At 37.7% G+C, this 26,170-nt stretch overlaps 2 protein-coding genes across 5 annotated transcripts; both read right to left on the bottom strand.

Moving 5' to 3' along the window:
- Positions 1-161: 161 nt before the first annotated feature.
- On the bottom strand, positions 162-11,227 carry CARA (carbamoyl phosphate synthetase A). Of its 2 annotated transcripts, none has more exons than XM_008791292.5 (11): positions 9,721-11,227; positions 8,825-8,888; positions 7,901-8,027; positions 6,092-6,180; positions 5,934-5,994; positions 5,749-5,816; positions 5,531-5,659; positions 3,976-4,085; positions 3,543-3,890; positions 2,771-2,936; positions 162-479 (listed from the first exon to the last, which is right to left on the bottom strand). In XM_008791292.5, exons 1-11 carry the CDS (start codon positions 9,886-9,888, stop codon positions 436-438), a joined length of 1,374 nt encoding a protein of 457 aa, XP_008789514.2. In that variant the 5' UTR covers positions 9,889-11,227; the 3' UTR covers positions 162-435. The 2 variants fall into 2 exon arrangements, with proteins under 2 accessions (XP_008789514.2, XP_038971261.2); XM_039115333.3 differs by having other exon boundaries at positions 9,715-10,001.
- Positions 11,228-11,376: 149 nt separating this feature from the next.
- LOC103706984 (uncharacterized) lies at positions 11,377-22,453 on the bottom strand. 3 transcript variants are annotated; one of them, XM_008791293.5, is made up of 10 exons: positions 22,271-22,453; positions 20,534-21,711; positions 19,525-20,215; positions 19,268-19,354; positions 17,088-17,243; positions 16,936-16,992; positions 15,915-16,006; positions 12,135-12,234; positions 11,931-12,029; positions 11,377-11,838 (listed from the first exon to the last, which is right to left on the bottom strand). In XM_008791293.5, exons 1-10 carry the CDS (start codon positions 22,427-22,429, stop codon positions 11,761-11,763), a joined length of 2,697 nt encoding a protein of 898 aa, XP_008789515.2. In that variant the 5' UTR covers positions 22,430-22,453; the 3' UTR covers positions 11,377-11,760. The 3 variants fall into 3 exon arrangements, with proteins under 3 accessions (XP_008789515.2, XP_088562152.1, XP_088562153.1); XM_088706026.2 differs by lacking the exon at positions 19,268-19,354 and having other exon boundaries at positions 22,271-22,431; XM_088706027.2 differs by lacking the exons at positions 11,931-12,029; positions 12,135-12,234.
- Positions 22,454-26,170: the final 3,717 nt, after the last annotated feature.

Below are 26,170 nucleotides of genomic sequence, written 5' to 3'. Positions count from 1 at the left end.
AAAAAATATCGCAAGATTAGCTGCTGCAGAGACTACTATTTTGAGACTACTGGGGAGGAGAACCATCAGCAACAGAAAATACTCGAATGCCAGAAGAAATTCTGACATTACACCCATAATTCAGATATCAACCATCATCACGATACAAAATATGCAAACACTTACCACCCAAAACCTGGCATTTTATAACTTAAGATGCGAATCTAAAACAACACAAATTTTATTCATCATTATATTACTAGACAAGCTTTCCTACACAAAATGAACCAGGCAAAGGCCTCGGGGTTTAGTGCCGTGTGATCGACAATGTACCCGGGCCCAGAAAAAGCTTGGTTGCATAACAAGGATCCTAGAGCAAATTTGACAGCTTTGTCATTGACAAGCTTCATTCCCTCTCACATATGCCAGTGAAGCAGTAAAATTATACAGCACCATTCACGTCTTGTTTGCTTTCATCAGGTCTATAAATCCTCTGAAAGCTGCAACACGAAAAGGTGATGGTTTTGTCAATAATATGCGACAGAGGATGAGCCTCAGAAATCTGAGTGCATGCATGCAGATGTATGAATTCATAAGAAATACGACAAATAGTGATATTGCATAACTGCATCAATCTGCGGTGCATCATCGGCATAAAGACATAGTAAATAAGCAATGTTATGGTAACTCAGAAAAACCACCTCAAAAGGTCACTCAGCTGTGTTTTGCACCATTCTCCTTGCTTCACCATGTGGCACACTTCATGATGCCCCCAATTCAAAGGGAGCATCGAGAATACTACAAAACAGCTAGAGTGACTTTTTGAGTTCTACTTTGAGCTACTAGAGCATTTTCTGTAAATAAACTCGTCCTGAAAAGCCAATGGAAGAAAAGGGAATTTAATTATCACTGAGTAAGTGCTGCAACTTTAATGATCATGAGAAATACAAGCCCCATTGCTTTGGAGTGAAACTAATCATACAGTGAATGCCAGACATCTCCCCAAAGCCATACATGGTTGCCCTCCTAGAAAGGCAGGTTAAAAAGAAATAAAACGGGAAGACTGTTGGTGTATTAATGACCATTAAATTTTCATAAAATAACAGATGATACAAATGAAGTTAGCCACATAGTTCGTCATCATTACAAGGGCAAGTTCACAGGACTTGAATGATTGTAAAAACAAAAATCAGGATTTTTTTAAAAAAACAAATGCCGCCTCCTATACAAGTTCATGTACATATACACATGTACTTAGATGACTCAGAAAACAACAATCAGGATTTAAAAAAAATGCTCCTTATAGATACATGTACATGCACATATCCAAGGAGATGATCACCCATATGATATAGGATGTTTATGAACCAAATTTCCAAGGGTTTACATCCCTCCAAACCATAAATTAATTAATATCTGCTGTGCCACCAGAAAGTGATCACTTTGGTACGCCTAGACACATAGGTAGGAAACCTCAAATGCATTTGTCTTTTGGTTTTTAGATATCCCAAATCTTTCCAGATCATAATTAATGGTGTAGGTATCTAAAACACGCAAAAAAATCTCATCATAACAGAAGGATTGTAAGTCAACTCAATCTGTAGTTCACATACACATTGAAATAGGCAGTCTAATATTATCACATGTTAGAATATTACCAAGCAAAAGAAATATAGAGAAAAAGATCTTCTCAAGTCACCTTAAGATTACATATCTCAATTTAAAATTGGCCGCAATTCTAGTTTAGGTCCTAAATTTAAAATGTCATCAGATCATTTCCATAGTAATCTATACTTTCCTGGGTTCAACCCAAGGTCGGAGGAACCGGTACCGGACACCGTACGGTTCTCCGGCGGAACGACTCGATATGGGCCGTGCCTATACCGAGAGAGAAACCATGCAGAGAGGAAGAGAGAGAGAGAGAGAGCGGGGGAGGGAGGGCCGGAGGAGTGCCGGCGGAGGCCGCGACTGCTGAGTTCGAAACAAGGTCCGACCGCGGCCTTAAAAAAATTCACAAGTGAAGTCGGCAAGCGGCCGCGGCCTTAAAAAAATTCATAAGTGAAGTCGGCAAGCGGCCGTGGCCTCGCTTCTCGCGGTCGTGGCCGGTCCCGCCAGCACTCCATCGGCATCCCACCCTCTCTCCCTCCCTCCCCCATTAGCTCTCTCTGTCCTTCTCCGGCTCTGGCAACGGGTTCCATTTGTGTTATTGGAACCATACCGGTGAGACACCGGTACGGCTCGGGATGGCCGGAACCGTCCGGTTCAGAACGGTTCCGCCGACCCTTGTTCGACCTCACTTTGCTCCCAAACTTCCTCAAACATACTCATTTTATATTGCTCCCAGTCTTATCATACAAACACCTCAAACTGTTTTAGCTCATTTTCAGTCATTGGACGCTGATGTTTCCCCAACACATGTAGTTATACAATAAACCTGATTTTGTAAGTTTCCTATGATATTCGTTCCTCATTTCTCAGTGGTAATTTCAGCAAGCAATAAGTTCTAGCATGGACAATGAGTATGCAGAATGTTCTGGATAACAATATCATGTACTATGTTGCTGATCAATTCAAATTGTCCAAGCTTTCAGGTTCTGCTCACTAATTTGGAACTGCGGACAGATGGTTGATCTGTAATTTGTGATGGTAACTTAGCTTTTACAACATAAATGTCATAAACACAATATCTTTTTTGTTTAGTTAAACACAATGTCTTTAGATTTACATGCTTGATTATGTGCAAATAGTTATATTATCCAAGCAAAGCGGAGCATGTGATGAAATAAGTTACCCAGATCGGAATCATGGGGCCCTGGAGAGGACTCTGGATGATACTGAAGAGACATGATTTTTAACTCGGAGCAGGCAAGACCAGCACAGCTATTGTCATTCAAATTTATGTGTGTCGCTTCAACCCCAACTGGAAGTGATGCTGGATCAACTGCATAATTATGGTTCTGTCAAATGAACAACGTATTAAATTAGGAAAACAAAATTTTAGAACCAAAAAAACTTGTCACCTTTTGAACCATAAGATAATGTAACTTCAACTAACTTCAACAAAGTTACGCACAGGAAAGGGAAGGCAACATGGATGACCTTAAACCAGAGAAAAACAAATTATGGTATTTCAAAACCAGATGACCCTCAAGGAAGCACAAGCAGAAGGAATGCTGATCTTCACATCATAACTGATGGCAATGATGGTTCAATAAACCTCTAGCTAAAAGTTTTAATCTGAGAAGACTGCTTCTAATGAACTATTTCAAAATAAAGAATCCTGACTTTCTGATAACATGGCTACCTCCGGACTGCTGATCAATTTTATAGCCGAACAAATTATCATCTATCAGTGCTCAGGCAGAAGCTTACAATCCAATCCTTCAGTAGTAATTTTTCTGCCCTTCTTGGTAACATATCAATTGGTCAATCTAGACTAGCAATCTTTTTAAAGGGAATAATGGGAAAGCCAAAAGCATTTTAAACAAGCCTACAGATGGCAGTAACTAAACAATCAATATGAAAAGTTAAATAAACACGGTAGTTTTGAAAAGTATGCAAACCTGAGCACTGATGTCAACACGACCATTGCGGAGGTCACAAACTGGATGGTTCCCCCCATGATGACCAAACTTCATCTTAAAAGTCCTGCCACCCAATGCCTGACCAAGCAATTGGTGGCCCATGCAGATTCCAAAGACAGGAACCTTCCCGATTATTTCTTTTACCGTTTCCACAGCGTAAGGGACTGCAGCTGGGTCTCCTGGACCATTGCTAAAAAGAACTCCATCAGGTTTCATTTTTAATGTTTCCAAAGCAGGCCATTTTGAAGGCACAACTGTGATTCTGCAACCATAAGATGCCAAGCGCCTCAAAATATTATGCTTGACTCCAAAATCATATGCAACAACCTGCCACAAGAAAAAGAAAGACATTTTTAAAGGCATGACAGTATAATACAGAGCATGTCACGTGCAGAGACATCATTATACTAACATGAAAACTTTCAGCATTGTTCCTCTCATTGCTGAATTCCCACTCTGCATCTGTTTTCTCTGACCATTCATACGGAGCATGACATGAAACACCACTTATCAAATCAACACCTGTAAAAAAAAACATAAGCTTCCTTCTGCATTTTATTTTAACTCCGAATAAAAAGGAACTGGCCTTACTCTGACTAATTTTTTTTGTCAGAGATATTTGAAGTTAAGGCACTTATTCTTGCTGAGATCAGGAGCCATTATAGCAAATCAAATCTGTGAAGTAAGCATGGGGAAAAAAAAGGGAATTGTGTCGCCATTGCGCATTAAAGATGAATGCAGTTCATATATCAAATCTATCTTTCTTCATTCGAAGTCCCCAATCTAAGGAAAGTTTGGAGCATTGCTTATACTCTTAGGGTGCACAGAATGCAGCCGTGTAGCCAAAAGGGTATATGTTGCAAAACCATTGGTCTTCAAGTTTCATGGAACCCTTCTTTCTTTCTTTCTTTGTTTTGTTTTTTTCAAAAGTTGCATTGGACAAGAATTTGGGACTTAGTCAAAAGGTTGACATCAGGTTAAGAGTTGGTCTTAATCCCTTGATATACTCGGAGGATTCATACTTTCATCCATAAAAAACCACCTTGTACAGATTGGAGATGACTTCTTGGTTAAAAGTAAGAGACTTAAGAGAAAGATCGCTATAAAACCTCAAGGTTTTCAGAGGTACAGTATGGATGTTTCCCAACATAGATGTAGTTAAAGGAAAAAAGAAAGTCTCATAATAATTTGCGATCATAGAGCTAACCTCTTGAGGCATTCCCTAATTTTTATTAGGCAGTATTAGCTCACAATGACCATGTTGTTTGCTGATATGATTTCCAAATCTTGGTAGTACCAGGAGAGCACCTAGAAACAGGGAAGGCTGCAAGTGGCACTCAGAAACAGGAAAAGGCTGAAAGTGGCACCATGAAACTGGGGAGCCTGCAATGCCTGAACTCCAACTAGAACTAGGAACCAAAATTAATTCAAAGTTAATAAGGACCTGAGGCGATAATTCTTCAGTAATGAATTTTTTTAGCTTCATCTGTGAGCCTTTTGAGTAATCCTCATGGAAAACAGAAGACATTGTCTTTGTTTCTTACGTAAGATCAATCGACATTGTCACTATTGAAGTCAAAACTACGGAGTGTATTGGATGTACCACAAATCATAATATTTATGATCTCTCTTATTTTCAGAATTAAAAATATAATTATAGATAACGTGGTGTTTGACGTAGTATGATAAAATTTCACAAATCTCTCAAATCATGGAATTAGAAGTCTCTACTTTGAGTAGCATTTTATGAGTTCATGATTTCTGCTGTTCTCTCATCTCACAACTTTCCATTTTAAAACTTTCTTCTTTTGCATCTGATAAAGTTTCGAGTTTCTTAAATTAAATATTTTGGAATCAAGAAATAGGATAAGGTCATGGTTTTGAAATTCACAATTAGCAAATGAAGCATACGAAAAAGTTTGTCAAAAGTTGCAACTTGCATGTGAAAACTACAATCTAAACCATACCGACAATTTTCCATCTGCGCGCCATTTCCAACAGTTCTTCATCTGATCGAGATTCTTCAGTACTTAAGACACCTATAAGGCTCCCATCTAGTCTCAGTCTGCGTGTTATTGCACGTGTGTCCACATCATCTGCTCCATACCCAAAATAAAAATGAAAGATAATCAAAGTAAAGATATATTTAAATAATAAAAAAAAGAGCTTATGAGGCATCACTTACATATGCCCATGATATTCTTTTTAGCTAAGTAATCACCAAGTGATTCTGTGCACCGCCAGTTGGAAGTACTAAAAAAAGGGTAAATTAGAATAAAGGTTATCAAGAAGTAGAAGATGTACTTCTTTTAGCATATGCAAACTGTCCTCTCATATCATTTATGAAATATAATAGCTGACTTGAAGTACCAGATGCTTAGATTTCTGATCACTAAACCAGCAAGGAAACATTGACTTGATTCTTCATCATCTGCACAATAAAAGTTCACAATTTAGTCTTTGATGACTTTGATAGGCAATTTCAGCTAATCATGGGCAAACAAATATTCAAGAACTGATTCGTCTACCAGGATTGACACCAGTATTTCCAATATGAGGATTTGTCATCAAAACGAATTGACCAGCATAGCTGGGGTCTGTTAAAATTTCCTGGTACCTAAAATAAATATTTTTTCATCTGTAAGATTGTCATGCCCAAGGAGAAGCAAAAAGTATGAATCCTCACAAGAAATAATCATGGCATGGGAGGTATGATGCATACAGCAGAGATCAAAGAACATCCAGGATTTCTAGATATGATTGAAGTACTCTGGCATAAGATTTAGTGGTCTAAGTCTCCTTACAATCCAAGGAACACATCCTTGTTAGCATAGAAGGGATCAGCATATATAGTGAAAGCACATTGGAGATCAAAACATCAAATCTTGAAGGTGCACATAAACAACATTCTCCGATTCCCCTAATAATTGTCTAAGATATCTCTTCTGGCATTCACCAAGAATCAGTGTGCTGATTGATTGTTAAGTAACTTAAGGTGATATTCTACAGTTATGTAAAATTGTTATGGTCACGCTGATATGATTTAGTCTAAAACTCATTTCCATTTGTTCAATCTAGTCTCCAAAAGCTTCCCCTGAATTTCAATCCAATATATCATTGTATTTCCAGGGTTTAAGTTGACAGATGCCCAAGTGTACAAGACCCTCAATCACAAGAGTACATGATATATCAAGTAAAAAGGAACTACAGAATTCACAAGCATACAAATAGGTTGCAAGTTGCTAGTAACCTTGCTTTCTCAGCATAAACAAAGTAACTGATGGATTTTTGGAGAGTATGTCATCCTAAACAGCATGGAGTACAGCAAACATAATCCGCTATCTATAAGCTGTATCTGATATCTTGTAAGTTAACTCCTGAAAATGCAAATGCACAACTAAGAACAGATCAAACATTGTAAAATGATAGCAATGCTCCGAAGACCATAAAGTTATGAGACTGTTCAGATGCTCATGGATTACTGATACAGATTGCAACCCCTCTATAGAAGCATGATATAAACATGGAATCTAATTTTTCTAATAAACTATGTTCTATCTAGTGCTCTTTGTTTCATATGTGGTAAAGAATGCATCAAATTCCAATTTATCTTCCCGAAGATTACAAGATGGAAGCAATTATAGTCTGATAAAAATATATATTATAAGAAATCTATTTTATTAGAAAGAGATATTGATTCATTTTTCTCGCATTTCCACCAAAAAAATCCTACATCAATATTTTATGCATCAGCTGAAAACCATCATTTCTCTTAGAGAGCGAAACATGCTGGTTAAGTTTTACATGTCAATGTAACATGTATTGCCAACTATACATGAAAGCATTGCAATTCTTGCAAAACAGTACAATCAAAATTAACTCAACCAACATTCTGGGAACAAGGTAACCTTTTTATATTTTCCAGAATATATCGCTTCGGTCAAACATCATCAATGACAATTCACAACCTTGCACCATTACCAATTAATTAAAGCTTTATAATTGAGCAAGTTTTGCCTATATCCTAATATTCACACTATCGAGCATGAAGCACCATTATTCAGAATGAGATTAAAATAGATAAATCAAACTCAGATAATGAAAAGTTTAATAAATAATAAGTTTAGCACATACTTAATGCTAGGTGAAAACATCAGGTTAATAAGAGAAAATCCATTGATAGAAAATAGCAGAAAGGTAAATAAAAGAAGAGGGAAATAATAGTTCCAGCACATTCCCAAGATGATTGAGTAATTGTGCAATCAAAACTGAATTTATGGTATAGACCATTGATATTCAAAAATATAGCAGATAAGTGTAAAGAAGATATTAATTACCCTGTTAAAGATGTATTGAACACCACTTCACCAACTTGCGTTCCTGAAGCACCAAAAGCCTTGGCTCTCCATATAGAACCATCTTCAAGAACAAGCCTGGCATCATATGTTTTCCATGGTCTTTGCACTGGATTGCATGAGGAAAAACAGATCAGATTCTACACCTTTCTATATTTTCGGATGGTTGAATTTATAGAGAGATAATGTTAAGCAAAATGTCATATTTTGAAAATAAGTAGTTGGATTGATTTTATACAGTGCACATGCTAAATGTAGTATGAAAAGGTAAAGATATAAATAATTTATTTGAATGTTGAACTTAATGTTAAGTCAAACATGCAAAGTCTGACATGGCAAAGTTTTGGTTCCTTTTCTAAACTAAAGTACAGCAGATACAAGGGGTATTAAAGATTCTACAAAACAGCGGAAAAAAGATTGTCTCTGAAAGGCCTTTAGGCTCTTGAGCCACTCAGTCAACAATAATAACATGAATTCTAGATAGATGGTCCCAAGAGAAGGTTGGGACATTTATATTCCTTCCACGTTACCTAAAGTGAGGAAGAAATCTGAAGCATCCAAGAACAGACAAGCTTGTTAGTGCCAATGCAGACATTAGCAATAGTCTCACCCATCTACATGGAGCCAGCCATATTTGTCCTACTTGGCCAATTATTTCTGTCAAAGGCCCAGTCCTCAAAACAGAATTTGCCCTTAAGACTACATCCTCACGAATTTCATCCTAGTCTTTTTACTCCTTTCCATTCTTTAAACATCAAGAAGATTCTAAATCCCCAAATTAAAACATAAACTAAATTGTTAAGCAACGAACTCAATAGCTAAATTTAGGACAATTGGAAAACAAAAGAGCACTATTAGGTTGTGAGAAAATAAACAACCAGACTGAATCACCCATCAATCATTTACCATCTCCATCACAGGATGCGTCAACCGTGCTGCCCCCTTTTGCACTTTGGCCGCTACTCACTGCCTGTAACGGCCAAGAAATCAGACAAATTAAGACATTGACACAAATCCAGTCAATTAAATTCACAATTACTTTTAAAATTATTTAAAAAAACAAACATGGAAGGCTACTGAACCATCCTTTATCTCAAATGAAAAAAAAAAATCTTAGCAAGATTGGCAAAATCCCCGCTGGAAAAGAACAAAGAAGCCCAGTGAAACATTGCAAAGAAGATTATTATAATAAAGTAGTCTGTATAACTGCAAGATGCTAGCTTTCACCTCAAAAATTAAGAAAAGTATTTATGTTTTATCAGAAAAGAAAGAAAGTTTAATCAAATAGAAACAAATACGTTCAAGAACCAATGGAAAAACCAATATGTTCACAAATAGCTTTTGAAATTTGTTGGCATGTAAGTGCAAAAGCAGCTCCCAATCCATTTTATAGGGGAAAAAAACTATTTTTCCGAGACCCAAAAAAAACCTAAAGCTCAACATACACAAAGCCAAAAACTAGAATAAGTGCAAGAAGCTAATTTTCTCCACAAGAGGGGAAAAAGTCGTAGTCTTTATTCCTAAAGAAAGATAAGTTTGGTCCAATGGAAACAAATACATTGAAAACCCTATGAAATAACCTAGAAGTTCCCAAAAAAATTTGCAATTTGTCAACGTAAATTCAAGAAAATATCCCCAAACCATCCATTATCTCGAAAGGTGGAATCAAAGGAAGAAAAAAAAAAAAAGCATTTTTCGAGACAAACGAAACCCTATGGCTCAAGATACAACGAGCCAGCAACTTCAATGATGTCAAGACAACACCTTTCGCCTCGAAAGGTAAGAAACCAATCAACCTTTACCTGGATTCGGAGCCAGCGAGAGCTATCACCTCGGATGGGAGCGGCTGAGGTCTTGGGGAAGAGAAGGGAGAAGGGTTTTCGGAGGACGGCCTGCAACTTAGACGAGGAGACGCCGTCTCTTGGATGCTGGATGGATTTCACGGGAAAAAGGGGTTGAATTGTCGCCATGAGAAGACGAAGGAGAAGAAGAAGAAGAAGAAGAAAAGAAGCAGAGAGGTGGCTGAGAGAATAGGAGACGAGAGAGCGTAGCGGCAGCTGCCCTGTTCCGTAGAACGCAGAATAAATAGAAGACACTTTAGAGTGGGTCGCAGCTTACTGCGACGGCATTACATATCCAGGGGCATATGATTGGGGAACGGAACGCCGTCGGATCTCTTGTTGCGGCTCGTGTGCTGCCTATGTGACTTCGACCTGAATCGCTTCAATGTTTTTACTATCATGTCCCTTGGGTGGACGCCTTTTGTAAGTCCTAAATTCGTGAGAAATTATATTCTGCACCACCGTGAGCTAGGCCAATCATCGAGTCGTATAGAAAAATTATTTCCCACACTGCAAAAAATTAATTTTATTAAAATATATCTCTTCGATTGGTGGACTCTTTCTGTAAACTCCAAATTTGTAAAAAATTATATTATGCACTACATGGCCGCGTGCCATACCAATCACTAAATTGTATAGAAAAAGAGTTATCTCGAAAGAAAAATTATTCAGAGCCATATAGAAAAAGGGTACATCAAAAGAAAAATTATTCTCCACACTGTGTGGGAATAATTTCGCGGGGCGTAGGGAATAAAATTTCAGGTCGAAAGCTTTGCAAAAAAATCCAGATTGCTGTATCCCAAAAAAGAAAAAAAAAAATTGGACTCCGATACCGACTGCCCACGTAGGTGTGCAAGTTAGACTGAATCTGGTACCGCTCCACCGGGATCCAGGCCTGCTCGTCAGTCTGAACTTGTCCGTAAATACCATGCAGCATCCAAGAATTAGGGTACGATTTGGATAGGAGCAATTTATAGCCTTATTGGGTGTATGGGCTGCGGCCAAGCATTTTAAAACTTGTGCCTAAGTATTCTACTCAAAAACAAATAGTGCCTATTTAATTGAACTAGAAATGAAACAAATTACTTTTTTTTTTTGTGATTTTGCTAAGCCGAAACTATCATGCTATAACATAAATTCCCTTGTCGTTCTCAAGATAATTCGTCAATGGCATTGTTTAAGTATCAAACATAATACGCTAGAGGATCAAATCAAGTCCGGGTCATAATGAAAATGTGCATATTCTTAAATTACCTTGAAGAGTCTTTGCATATTGGCTCAAAATTATTCTTAAATACGCTAGAAAGATTGCTTTCATCTCAGAACAAGACCGGGTTCCTTCATCCTCATTGATTTTATCTCAGAATAAGGTCTTCCGCTTTTCGGCAATTAAGCAGATAACCACCCCCAAGAGACACCAACTCACTCACTCTTACCGAACTCGTAACCCTCATACTTCAATTGTCTACCGAGCACCAGAGCATATCAAGAATTCAAAACGAGCAATTACGACCAAAAACTACCACAACCTTTGAACCAAGGTGATCAAAGGCATCTCTAAAATGAGAAGCAAGTGCTCAAATTATTCATTTTATGACCACCTGCTATGATCAGTCATTAAGCTTGAAACTAAATTGAGCTATTATATCAGCATGAAACATAGAAACATTATCAGCACCAAAGGTCAGATCCATGACAAAATGCCCACAAAAGACTTCAACACATTCAAAACTAAGACTAGATGGCCTAAAGGTTGCTTTCTGCCAATGGGTGCCGAGTCTCACAAAATAAGAACAAAATTGTACAGGTTTTTAACAGATGACTTCTCTAGCCCTAGCTCAAATGTTTTGAGTCACACCAGTTTTAACTTTTAGGAAAAACCAACAGATGCACTTCCCTCGCCACAGATCTAAAGGCTGAACCCAGCTCAAGTTTAAGATGATAAAACTGGTGGATCACCTCGTTCCAAGAAGCTTTCTTTGACTGAACAAAACAAGGCAGTCATGTGTCTGCAGCCAAAGTAATGCCACACTTGCATATTGGGCATAAGGTTCTCCTCTTGAGCCATGTGTCAATGCACTGTCAGTATAAGAGATGCATCAGTTATTTAACAAACACGTTTTATCATATACATGATTTTGTTAATGAATAAGCATGATAAGAGTATGTACTTCTTTGTGGAATTTATGTAAGCATGGTAAATGGCGAATGACATCTCCAGTGGAGGGGACCTCGAGACAGATAGCACATGCTTCTTTGATGCTATCACTCTGAGGCAAGAAAGGTAAAATGACATACAAAATCAGAGGTTAAGGCAGACGCCCAAACTTATAGTTCCAAAGGCTTCTGCCTACAAGAACAAAGAAAATTTGGACCTGTATTACTGACTGTGGCAAGCTATCAATCTGGCTCTCAGAAGCACCAGCATGTTGATGGCTGTTATCATCAACGGCAAACAGCATCTCAAAGTCATCCCTGGAATTTGGAGGAAAAAAATGCAATGCTTAACTGATGCCCAGGTTTTGCTAGTGACTACTCAAAACAACTTGAAACATCGGAATGAAATCAGGATTTTCTGTCATCAACAAATTACACCTGTGTTTATTGTAAATTGTCTAGACATCATATATAGGAAAGCCACCTAGGGTGCAAGAAACCCAATCATGAAAAAAAAATTAGAGAGAACCAAAAGTAGATTGAGAATGTAGAGTTCTCCCGACCACAAATTTAGACAATTTTATGAGGGAGAAATGCAAAGGCTTTTTGTAATTTTATTTATACTGTTACACTAGAGTGATAATAGCACAGAAGGATCACATAAAAGTGATTGTATGGTGTTAGCACACCTTTGCAAATTAGAATTTTGTTTAGGGTAATACTAATGGCAGAACAACTTGTCGTTCTCCCCTAAAAAAATCCAATGTTTCCTTCAAGTGATATGAATAATCAGATTTTCTTAGATAAGAAATTAAGCCATCAATTGGTCCCCCTAAAACTGAGAAGAGAAATGCTCAAAAGGAATATTTTTTCCCTTCAAAAACGACAATGAGAATAGAAATGTTTGGTGATGTAGTAAGATAATATAATCACCATGGACATTAATATAAATTCTTTTGAGATGATAAAAAAATAGGTAAGCATAGGTGTAGGAGACGCATGTCTAGTTGAAAGTTCAACCTGAAGATGAACTGATACTTAAAAAAAGACTAACCACAGATAAACTTGAAAGGATGAAGCCCAATCTCCCTCACGGATGAATTTGTGAACCAGCAGGGAAATAATATTAAGCATTTGGTTATTGCAAGCCTATTGGAATATGTGGAATCGGACAAATTGCAACGATTACCCAGATCATTTTGGGTTTGGTGATGCGACTAAAATTTTTAAGGAGTTTTTGATGTCAGCATGAAGCCACAAGAAATCAAACTAAATGAAACAAGAGATATATGGTCAAAGGTATCCCTTGCCTGATATTTTTTTTAGATAACCTTCCACCAGCAACAAAATCAGTACACGATATCAGGAGTTTATAACACATTGGTGTTGCACTTTTTCAGTACATGTTTTTCTCCTTTATTTATTTTTACTTAACTGATTGATCAGTAGCAATCCCCAGATATTTGTTCGTCCACTCTTCCCTCAATCTTTACTTTTTAAGACCAGACATGGTATCTTACCAAAATTCTTTTTCAAAAGGTTACATTTACACCTTCCTCCATCATGGTATTGTGCATTTTCCAAAACAATTGGGCACAGGAAGCCTTATGCTTAACATAGTTTATTTTTATTTATTTTTTTTTTAAAAAAAAGGCATTGGATTACAAATCCTAAAGTAGATGGACTTAGAGCGCTCTTCCAATTTGGCAGCTAGTTATCAGCATGTCTTGATTAGTACCTCCATATCTGAGATTCCTATCATCTAACTAGCCTATATTGCTAACATACCATGTGCACATTACAGGCCTGTTTGTTTCCCTGCATGTATGCACAGTTCAGGCCTGTTCGTTTCCTGGCGTCTGGCCTGTATGCAGGCTCAGTTGCAGTAACTAGACATACCAAGACTGTTTGGACCAGTGCATTTAACTGGGCCATGGCAACTTGAGCTGCTAGAACAGGCCCAGATTCAACAACTCATCCTGCAACCAAATTGGCTACAGGACAAGGTGCTGCTAGTCCAGTCATGCGGCCCGCTGTGCCCGACTCCTCATGTGTTCTCCTATCAAAAAAAAAAGTGCTCATCTCTCCTTGAACACTCTCAATGACCTCGCACCCCCTCCCTCGCCTCTACCTTTCCTCTCTTAATCTCTTTTTAGTGCTATAATCAATGACTCTGGCAGCCCTCACAAGTCCTCCTTGCCTCCCCATTATTGCCAAAACCCTATGTACTCCAATTTCTCCTCAGTAATCCGATCAACGATTCCTCGCATCCAGGCCATCAGTAGGCCCAGTTGCAGTGACTAGACATACTAAGACTGTTTCGACCAATGCATTTAACTGGCACGCAGCAACTTGAGTTGCTGGAATGGGCCCAGATGCAACAACTCATCCTGCAACCAAACTGACTGCAGGATCAGATGCTGCTAGTCCAGTCATGCAGCTCGCTTCGCCCGGCTCAATGATCTTACGCGCTCTCCTATAAAAAAAATCACGTGCACTTATCTCTCCTCGAACGCTCTAGGTGACCTCACACCCCCTCCCTCACCTCTATCTTTCCTCTCTTGATCTATTTTCCATGCTCTGGTAAACGACTTCGACGACCCTCACAAGGCCCATGCTCCGGCCTCCAAGCCTCCCTATCACCAACGCCCTACCAATCGACAATTTTGACGACCCTCCCACCTATGGTTTGCTTTGCCGGTACTGGACACCAGACCAGTTGCCCGGCGGCATGAGTCGGTATAGGCTCGCACCATGCCGTGCCAGGGCCTGTACCGACACAATAAAGAAGACAGGGGAGAGGGCAAACAGGAGAGAGGAAAAGAGAGAGAGAAGGGAGAGAGAGGGAGGGAGGGCGTCAGAGGCCAGTGGAGGGCAGGAGGCGGAGGCCGCAGCCGAGTCCCTGTTTTGTTCAAAACAGGCGTCCGACCGTTAAAAATTTCGCAATTTGCCAAGTTCAATTGCATGCAACTACAATTGCCGCAATTCCACTTGTATGCAACTTCTATTTTAATGGATTTCTAATTGCAAGGAACCAAATAGCCCCTACCAACAAGGAGATATCACAATGGTATGGAACAGATACCTGGTATGCCCTTGTACTGAGTGTGGGACAGTGGGAACCAAAAACTATACTAAACCAGCACTGTACCAGCTGGGTGCTGGTATGGCTATTAAAACTGATACCTAAAACCTTGAAACCAAGGGATACATATTTCTTAAATTTCCTCTCTATGGAACTTCAATAAGAAATTCCAATTATTTTTGAATAGAGAGTTCAGTGTTAATGCTACCATCAACATTTGCAATCAGACAATAACAAGAGGATATGAAATCGTCGTACTCCAGAGTATATGACAGACCATTCCGAGTATTAACAGAATCAACTGATGTACATTAGAGATCATCTAATAAGCATCAAATCTCATTGTGGTCCTATAAACATTAGGAAAAATAGATGGAAAATTGGAACTAAATATTTTACATCTCTTCCGACAATTGCATGGTAAAATTCAATCAGTAAATCAAATATTTTCAGATAAAACCATCATTGACAAATCTAATACCTCCTTTTCTTATCAATAATTTACAGCTCCACACACCAAGTACTACAGCCTATATTCCTGGCCATGTTTGCTACCAACGAATTTTCCATCTTTTCTTGATAGAGCATTCTCCAACCAATGTCACGTATGTGGTCATACCCACTGTTTCCCACAATCCCACCATTTCAACCATTATCAAGGTAAATGGGTAGTCATATACAGCAAAATAAGGATCTAAAATAAAAGAAGCAAAAGAGACTTTCAAAAAACAAGGCAAGTAAACTCAGACTTTACACATGGTTAGTCAAAAGAAAATGCCACAGTGGTTCAATGTCTCAAACAGAAGTTATACTTGGGATACATAATTTAAATTGAAAGCTGCAGTAATGTGGCTCGTAAAGTAAGCCCTTAACACGTCTGATTAAAAAAATTCAACAAAAAAAAATTGCTTACTCATCAAAATGATGGAGAATGGGGGGAAAATCATCTTCCATGTCATGACTGTCTTCAAATGCTGCTTCTAATGCTTCCAAGAAGTTAAGCCTCTGGACACAACAAAAGGGGATGACAAGAACATAAAATAAAATATTGTCACGGATATAACCATGACATGTATAACAAATATCTACCAAAACCAATGACCAATGAACAATTTAGAATATAAATATGAGTGAAAAGAGCAAGTGCACTATTGACAAGTAAATAGACAAGATCTCAGAGTGAGGCTACGGAGGAACATAAGTTTTTTGAACTTTAAACAATGAATTAACAAAATCTAAGACATTTTGTCCCCTCTAACTTGAGAATGATGGTAAGAATAACAGATGAATGAAAGAGAAGTTTCGATCCTTTCTACACAAAACTGTGTAATTACTAGAATTAACGCGATGATTTTAAAGCAATAATTCCCTCTCAAAGTCTATTTGCACATGATTCTGGCTTACACATCAAAATCCCCTTGCTATAATGTAAAAGTTTCTAATAAAATTTTAAGAAAGTTTACTCTCAATCATTTCATAGTGGGAGGGCTACCACTCTAACTGGAGAGTCATTACAAATAAAAAAGGATGGAAATTCTTTCTTACATGAGATCGGTGTTTCATAACTACACTAATATGGATGATTAGAATGAAAGTTTAAAATTAACCAAACTTCATCAAGAAATTTTGCATAGCACTTTACAGTTTTGGCAGTGAGAAGACTGAACAATAGCTTACTTTATCGTTGGATTAGAGTTAAACTTTTGTTAACCTAATGGTCACAACATTACATGTAATATTTGAAGTTCAATATTAAACATGTTGCTAATGGGATATTAGCATAGAAAGCATCAAACCATTGTTCATAAAACAGTTCTGTGTCAAGGTGTACAAGGAAAATTATCTTAGAGGAAGATGATGGACATTGAGTACACAACATAGTGATGAAAATCACTGAAAAATGCTGCATTCGTAATAAAAATAGAACAAGTTACCGTCTCAAAATCCATTTCAGCACTGGTGAAGCTTCTCCTCAATTCAGATATCATTCTCTGGAAATACAATGAAAATTTCAAAATAGAATTTCCACAAGTAGCATAGTAAAAGTTTCAAATATTGTGTCAGACACAAATATACAAAGCATTACCATCTCAAGATCCATTTCAGGACCATTAAAGTTTCTCCTCAACTGGGCCACTCTAGTTGATGCTGGAACTCGAGCAAGATTTGTTGATTGAGCAGAAACATTTCGGAATAGTGCACGCGGGTTCTGTGCATATAAATCTGCAATTGATGTTTCCCTCTGAAGAAGAAGAAGAAGAAGAACTACAAATGTAACGTTTTAATGTAAACAAATGTTAAAAAAATAAGGAGAGGAGAAGAAGAGCGACAAGTTACATATTCCTTCACCTATGGAAAATAGGGGTGAGAAAATACCACTACTACTGGAAATAACGGATCTAAGGAGAGATTAGTCAAACAGAAAATACTGCCTAAGGGAAAAAATGCAAAGATGATAGTGGTTGAGAGTTCAGAAATAATATACTTACTACCACCTTGGCATTTTCAGAATAAATGGTTGATATGGACCTTGAAAAGTCATAAGTTCTCATATGGAAAATGGGAATTGGCTTGTCATGAAGAGTTCTCCCTTGGTTGCATGAGTTGCACATAATAAATCACTTCGCAAACAAAAACGAAAGGAAAATTATGGTAATAATATTACCACCAGAGATAACCTAAAGAAGAAAAATTTTGTTCACTCTCTAACTTGCCTTACATATAATTTATAGTAAATGTTTATTTTCAAGGACTAAAAGTTGACAGTGATGACAGTTTTGCATCTTTGTCCTTGTCAAGTCATTTGCAGACCTTTAAGTAGAAATGTAGAATTATCTCGGCAATGTGGCTGACTCCCCAATGCATACACGCAGAAAATTTTTAGCAGGAAAACACTTAAAATTTAAAACAAAAAGATTTGAAGGACTAATTCCCAAAAGGCATAGAGAAATCTCTTTTTAAAAAATCCAAAAAGGTGACTTAAGTGTCCCCTGAGAGTGCCCATATGATCCCTGTGTTAATGTGATATGAAAGATGGGTTACATCATTGCTTTATTAGTTCAGGCAGCACTTGTAAAGTGATTAAAGTGTAGCCTGGGTAATTTTGATTATTTTTATAGCCTCAGCAGTTATCCCAAATTCATAATTTGGCAAGGTAATCCATGATTCTCTACATTTTTTTATCTCAGAATGTAAAGAGGTCCTTAGCGGAATTTCTTTAAGCTTACTCTCTCATCTTCTCACAATTTCAATGGATGTCCAATATAGACTAAAATTTTGCAAATTGAGAACTGTAGCGTGCATCTCTTTCTCAGATCTTTTCTTACTTTTATCGTGGTAGATGCAGAGACCCACCCACTTTTATCAGGGTGAAGACAGAACTTGAACACAGGACACTCATACCCAATCCCTAACTATACCATTGGATTATTGCATCTCATTATCATACTGAGGTATCAACAATTTGGGATTCCCAGATGCATACAACTTATTTGTACTCAAGCATCTTAAAAACAATGCAGTCAATATCCAAAGGCTTATTTGTTGCTTACAGTGATATAGTCAGTTCAATGAATGTTCTACCACTGCATTGATTAATTTATTGAAGTAACCTTTTATTCTTTGCTCATTATACTGAATTTTTTGCAAGATAAGTACTAGTAAGTGTGCTATATGTAGATAATCATTTCTTTAAAACTGCTTTTCTTAGGTCCAGCAAATTAGGCAATACAAATTCCACCATTGACATGCAGAGCGGTGCCTGAAATCATTCATCAGCTGGGTGAACATTGCATGAGAAAACTGAGAGTACTGAAGTTTCATCACATAATTATAAAAGACAAGGTCAATTTAGCATGTCAAGCATCGCTTAAATAATAGAAACATTCAGAATTTTTGTGATTCTTAATAGCTGATGGTCACAGATGCATGCCATGGTAACAGTCTAACAAGGATGGAGAAATCTAGAAGTCCATGCAATATTAAGTTGTTTATGCTGTTTTGGTTACAGAAACCTCTTAAATTTTGCATACCCTATGAACATAATGGGTTCAGTATATAGATTAAAGTTTGTTACAAACTTACTTTGTTCAGACAAAGCAAGATTCAAGCTTCCATTACACCAAGAACTATGTGATATATACCAGTCAGTAAAGTCCAGTATATCAAAGTTTACACATTTCAGCTGAATAAACTGGAAAAAAAATTGCCAAACACAAACTTTGATAGTCATCTGTATTCATAGCTAGCACGGTTAGACCTACTTACAGAAAGAGGTTGACCCTGCCTTCCAATAGAGGCAGCATTTTGAGCATCCTCCTCCTGTTGTAACGACCATGCTATAGTTGCATCTATCTATTAAATGTTGGAACAACAAGAGCATTATATCAGAAACTGGCTTTCTTCTCGAGCATAGATACATGCATACATATAAGGAAAGAAACATATTAAATATAACTTGAAAGATATATGAATGAATGAAAACAGTATTCAACAACAAGGACAAAAAAAGAACAGGAAATAACCTCCTCTAAATCTCCAAATTCTTGTAACTCATGATAAAACTGCTCTTGGAGCTGGCGAGCTAATATCTCATCTGATTCTACCTGCCTATTTCTTGCACTAGAATCATCAAAAACTCCGCAACTTTCACCTTGAGGTTTGCTATATCTTACTTCTGGGGAGTTCGGCTCATCAACTTCTATAACTGGTTGCACAAATGTGTCATGGACCTGAGAATTATGAGCTCTTGTTGATTTTGTATTTGACGTTTGCCTAGAGGATTGGATATACAAGATTTCTGAATCCTCCAAAGTTGTACTGGAGCATTCACCAAAATGAGAATGAACCAAGCCACATTTCCTTTTTCCTTTGATCCTCTTGCGTCGCCTATAGTGTGTTCCAGTTTCTGATTCTAACTCAGAAGTTATAGAGAGCGGATTTGGAGTGGACCCATGATGCATCGAGACTATTTCAGGACTGTCATGTAAAAGATTTATGAAGTCTCCATCAACAGTTGCAATTTCGTGGTTCTGACCAGGTAAGATACTAGTGTCTTCCCTCTTGGAAGCACTGGAGCCCTCACCAAAAGAACTTATAGACGCTTCTTCTATATGAACCAGTCTTGTTCTCCAACCTATTCGTTTGGGAGATCTGAGAGTATCATCACCAAAATCTGCAATAACAGTCACCCCATTCCCTCCCATTGAACAAGCCCTGCACAGTCATTGTATATCAAGGATCGCAATGGACTAGTTGAAACCAAGTATCAAAATATTCAGAAAAATGATCGCCAACATTTTTCAGCCATCAAAAGACTTATGAATATCAAAAACAGGCATTGTCATTAATGAAATACGCTAGTATCAACCATGTACAACTTAAGGATATCAAAGTTCAATTATTTCTAAAAGATAGAATTATATTACTATGCGAGCAATGCATAGCATATTTTGTCGAAGGAATTTAAAACATCATTAAAATGCAGCAGTATCATTAATAAGCATTAGAAGCCAATTTAGAATTGAAGAAAACCTGCCCGCTTGAGGTTTAGCTTCTTTTTCTTGCATATTTGGTGCCACATTATTATCCAATATAACTTTCCCTTTCCTTTTATCAGCACAGCCGCCTTCAGAATCAGGACTAACAATGTGTACTTGACGTGGTGAGACCCCATCAAAAAGTTCATTAGACACCATATTTCCATCATCATCATTTTTAGCAACAGCCTTACCCTTTGCTACGTTACTTGCAGAGATGCAACCATTATGCACCAGCTTTCTGCGTCCAGTATTCCTAGGAGAATCATCACCAAACTGTGACCATCTTTGAAGCGATTGGCTGGTTTTGAATTGTGATGCATCGTGCACATCTCTTCCTTTCACGCTAACTTGATTGCTGATTCCAGGAAGCAAAGAATATGCCGTGCCATGAAGTGAATTCATGACATTTCGGTCATCAACCTCAGATGGGGCATCACTCTTTGTCATATCATGTGATGAGCTATAACCATTACGTATTGGCCTCCTCTGCACCGCATTCCTCTGACATCCAGCAAGCTGTGATGATTTTGATGGGATTTTATCAGTTCCCACTTGCAAATCACTGCTAAGATGAGTCCCCTTCCCATTTTCTCTACACCTCTCTTCTTTGCTAGTACTAACAGGCAATTTCCAAGAGAACCCAACACCATTCTGCTGCCTTCCAATAGATAATCCAGAACATCCACCATTCTCACTCTCAACAAACAGTCGTTTGCCATCCTTCCTTGAATCCCTATGCCTACTTGGATGGGAAGGGGGAAAAGGGTTTCTTGAACCCAACTCGACTGCTTTTGCACCATGACTACTGTAATTACAAGCCACGTTTTCTTCGAATTCAACCCTTGAGGCTTGGACCTGAGGGGAAGGCCTAGTTTCATTGATCTTGGAGCTCAATTGTCCTAATCTTGCTTCTGTAAACAGGTGTTCAGCATTATCTCGCACAGTAGTACTGCCAGGCACATCGACAAGACCTGAACCCCTCGGACAGGGGGCATGTTTTGTTGTTGCGGGAGCTATCCTTTGATCAGAATGGATTGTGTTGAACCTTTCCACGATATTTACTCCCCTTGTTGAGGGCCCCGATGACCCATCAACCGGCCGGACTATCATCAGTCTATCTGTGGTCTCCGGGACTTCTGACACCAAATTGGTGTCCATGGAGTCCATCCTCTGCGTGATTGGAAAGATCAAATTAATCAGCCCTCAGCCTCAAAACAGATTAACAGCATAGCTCTGGCAACCGTATTCGATAACCAAGAAAACCCTAAAATCTAATCAAGAAAAAGATCGAGCAAGCAACCTTTTATAACAAAACATCGAATAGCAGTTCTAAGTTTTATTTTTAGATGTGACCAGATTAACTAAGGCAAAAGCTGAGTTCCTGCAATAGTAATTTTTTTTTTAAAAAAAAGCAAAAAAAAAAGTTAAACCTAAAATCTGATCAGGAAAAGATCAAGAAAATAACCTTTTCTAGTAGAATATAAAACAACAGTTCTAATTTTTATTTTTCAGATGTGACCAGATCAACAAGTGCAGGCGAAATTGGCAACAGCAAACACCACCAAGAAACCCAGTTCACATAAGATAAAATAACAGATAAATACTACAGCTATATAAAGAAAGCAATCAATCGCTCAAGCTCCCGGAGAGAAACATAGTTCGCAGAAATAAAACTCCAAAAAACCTGACGAAATCGGACGAAGAAAAAGGAGGAGAGGACGAGGAAAACCTCAGCGGCGCCGCTGCTCTCGATAAAATCCAGAGCGGAGAGGAGCTTGGAGGTGGAATCGAGGTCTAGAGGGGAGGCAGAATCCACGCACCGTCGAACCCCCCCCGCGCCCTTAGCCTCCTTCCCCCTCCCCGTTCTAAAACCCCTTTTTAGATTCATTGCGTCTTACTTCCAAATGACGATAAAGAATATTATATAGTACTTTTTTTTAAAAACAAAACTGGCTATCTATTCTTACTATCAAAATCGGTTATTATGTTATTATACAGCCTTCCAAACTGGTAAATTATTTATTCATTAATTTAAAAAAAATGCAACCTTTTCGATATATTTCAAATAAAGTTTTTATCCAAAAATTCTAAATTAAAATTTTGTTTACAGATTTTTTTCAACTTTTAGAGAAGCCATATAAATTAATTCAAAATTTATCAAACATTTCAAAACCATAAAAATATTTTTTAACTTTTTTTCATAAATACTTTCTAATTCTCCAAAAACCAACCATGCCAAATAGGGCCTAAAAGTCTATCCTGTTTGTGGTATCCTGTGCATCTTAAATAAATCAAAAGGTAACAAGTATCATGAGAGTGATTTGATCTAGAAATGAGTTTTATTTTCTAGTATATTTGGGGTGGCAAAAAAGTCAAGCCTTTTCCCTTTTATTAGTGTAGTTATCCAAGTAACTTGAGACTCCTTTAATTCGTAGGAAAAGAAAAAAAAGAAAGTGCAATCAACGAAAAAAAAAAAAAATACTTCGAAATCTTTGCGACAGGTATTATTCGAAATTTAAGTGTATCACATGGTAATTTATTTTAGTATAGTGGCAACTTTTGAGTATGGCTATATAATCTAGTGATTCTATCTCTATTCTACTAGTTACCGCTAGTCCAATAACTAACAATGGATGTGTGCATGATAGAGAAGCAATATCTTCGACAAATGATTGTCATCTCATCTAATTTAAAATGACATGGTGATTGTGATTGGTTAAAGATAAGCTTTGGTGCAACAATTAGGTTGCTTCATTGTGACTATCATTTCTTCTTTGAAGTATCTAAAAATATAAATATTCATGATTCTAACTAGTACGGAAGATGAAGAGGTAGAGAGAACTAGCGAAAAGATGCCAATTCAAAATTAAAAAAAGCCAGGTAACCGATGAGAGAAGAAGCAAGCAACTAAGAATATGTTTATTTAACGCATCTAAAGATAATTGGGAGGAGAAAATAAAGGAAAAAATAGATGACTTTATACATGACAAAATATAATAGAAAGCAGAGTCTTTTTTCCTTTTTCTAAATTTCTCTACTTTTAAGAGACTCAAAAAGTGGGTTTAAGACAAACCTCTTCCCTCCTCTCTTTATTTAATTAAACGAGAGATCTTGGTTCTTTCTTCTTCTCTCCTAACTAAAAATAATGGATTATGGTTTACTCCTATTTTCTTGTAACCAAATGAGTGGTTGCGACTCTCTACTCTCTATTCCTTTCTCTCAATATTTCCAAATCTAATAAGTTTTTGATTGTTTGCTTGAATGAAAATACATTTTGCTCCGCAAGGGTCCAAATGAATCAACTTAGTGGTAAGGTGATTCAAGTCAAAAACTTGGCAAGATGAAAATTGTTCCACTATATTATGCATTACTTATAGTCATGTGTGTGTTATGACTCTTTGATGCGATTTAAATGCACCCAAGTATTAGCATTCCTTTGATTGTTTATACGCATATAAACCATGCTCATACATAGAAACTCATGATAAAGCTTTTAGGCACATTTATGGATTTCTAGCTCTATTTTACAAGCCTTTTCCTTTCATGATATATCTTCAACGATACACACATTAAATCTATTAAAGTTGATTAACTAAAGTTTTTCATTTTCCATGTTGTAACAGTCCTTATACCAGTTTGCATGTTTCCTAATGATTTCACCTTAAGAAAACTCATGAGTGCTTGTGTTCTACATGGCACAGAAAAATATATGTCTTTTTTCTTAAATCTATTGATGTCGTTTCCACTCAATAAAGAGATAAGAGAAAAGTATTGGCATCACAAATATATAAAAATTATTTTTATTTATAGATGCAATATGATTACCTATTGATGTTTCAAGTAGAGTAGCATATAGGTGGGAGAAGAGCAATTGATTAGAAGAGAAATATGTCTATACGCAAATGAAACTAGAAATCTCATGTCTTTTGCATGATGCAAATGCTCGACCTTCATTTGGTGAATATACTTCACTAGTCTTTCTTTTTTTAAAAAAAAAACAATAGATGTTACTTCCTCTCAATAAAAAAAATAAAGTGATAAAAGAAAAGTATTAGAATTACAAGTATAAAAGTTATTTTTATTTATAGATGGAATACAATTACCCACTAAAATTCTAAGTAGAGTAGCATATAGATGGGAGAAAGGCAAGTTATTAAAAAAGAAATATGTTGATATGCAAATAAAATTAGAAATCTCATGTTTTTTGCATAATGCCATTGCTCGACCTTTATCTGGCACAAAATACTTCGCTAATATAAATATTTTTTGTAAAACTCTCGTGCTAGAATAAATCATTTTTCTTCGCTACTTCAATAAAATTGTTATATTTCTCAATCCATACAAATAAAAACCCTCAATGACAGATTTTGAAATTCAAACATTTATATCAATTGATATGATCACAGCCATCTATTGGCTTGCTTAGTCTGGACTGGTCACCTGCATTGCATATGCTAAGTTCAGATGCATGGATAAATGCTGTGATATCCTGGATATGCATGAATTAACTTCATGTAGAAAGCCTCTAAAGGAAAGGAGTAAATTCGGTGACAACACTACTCGGCAACGTATTTTCGTCCGCATCCGGGCACGCGTTTCCCGTAATGGCAACTAGAAGGGTGGTTCTATATACACCCCCCCTATTGCTCAGGACACCCCCCAAAAATTAAAAAAAAATTAAATACTCTCTACACCCCCCCATTTGCTAAGGACACCCCTAAAAAATTAAAAATTCCTAAATTACCCCCCAGCCTCCCCACCCCCTCACCTAAATTGCTCTCTACACCCCCCAAACCCCCCCACCCCGCTCTTCCCCTCCAAAACACCTCGCCAACGCCCAAAACCCCCCGTTCCCCCTTCTCCCTCTCGTCGCCGGCATTCTCCCGATCTCCGACCACCTCGCCGGCTTCTCCCGGAACTACCTCGCCGGCTTCTCCCGAAATTTTTTTTTTACGGTTCGTGCTCCGTTCGGCACTGGATCGCCGAACAAAAGGCTTCTGTTCGGCTGAACAGTGCCGGACAGAAGCCTTCTGTTCGGCACTGTGCAGCCGAACAGATCTGTTCGGTTGAGGGTGGCCGAACAGAAGGCTTCTGTTCGGCACTATTCAGCCGAACAGAAGGCTTCTGTTCGGCACTATTCAGCCGAACAGAAGCCTTTTGTTCGGCGATCCAGTGCCGAACGGAGCACGAACCGTGAAAAAAAAAAATTTCGAAACAAGGTGGAACACGTACCTTTGCGGCCGATTCTTCGTCCCAAATCACTAGTTGCTTGTCCATGCTTCGAATGGGGCTTAAATCTCCTTCAAAGATCGCCTAAACGATGTAAATGGATCGAGGGGTTTAAGGGAGGTTTGAGGGGTGTTTTTTTTTTTTTCTTTTCAAAACGAAACGGAGGAGGAGGAAGGGGGGTGTATGAGAAAATTTCAAGGGCAATATGGTAATTACACTAAAGGTTAGTTTGGGTATTTTCTTTTTTGGTTTTTGGGGGGTGTCCTTAGCAATAGGGGGGGTGTATATAGAACCACCCCAACTAGAAGCAGCGCAAGACATACACGTCCACGTGCTCTGCACGTGCCGGATGAGTCGGGGCCTCCGTGGCCTCGGACGCAACGCACGCACGAAATGACCT

This window comes from Phoenix dactylifera, chromosome 10 (assembly GCF_051530095.1).
Source record: "Phoenix dactylifera cultivar Ajwa chromosome 10, Ajwa_hap1_PhDact_Kaust_v1.1, whole genome shotgun sequence".
Lineage (NCBI taxonomy): Eukaryota > Viridiplantae > Streptophyta > Magnoliopsida > Arecales > Arecaceae > Phoenix > Phoenix dactylifera.
Note: the sequence above shows the minus strand (reverse complement) of the source record. Positions and strands in the feature narration are given on the sequence as shown.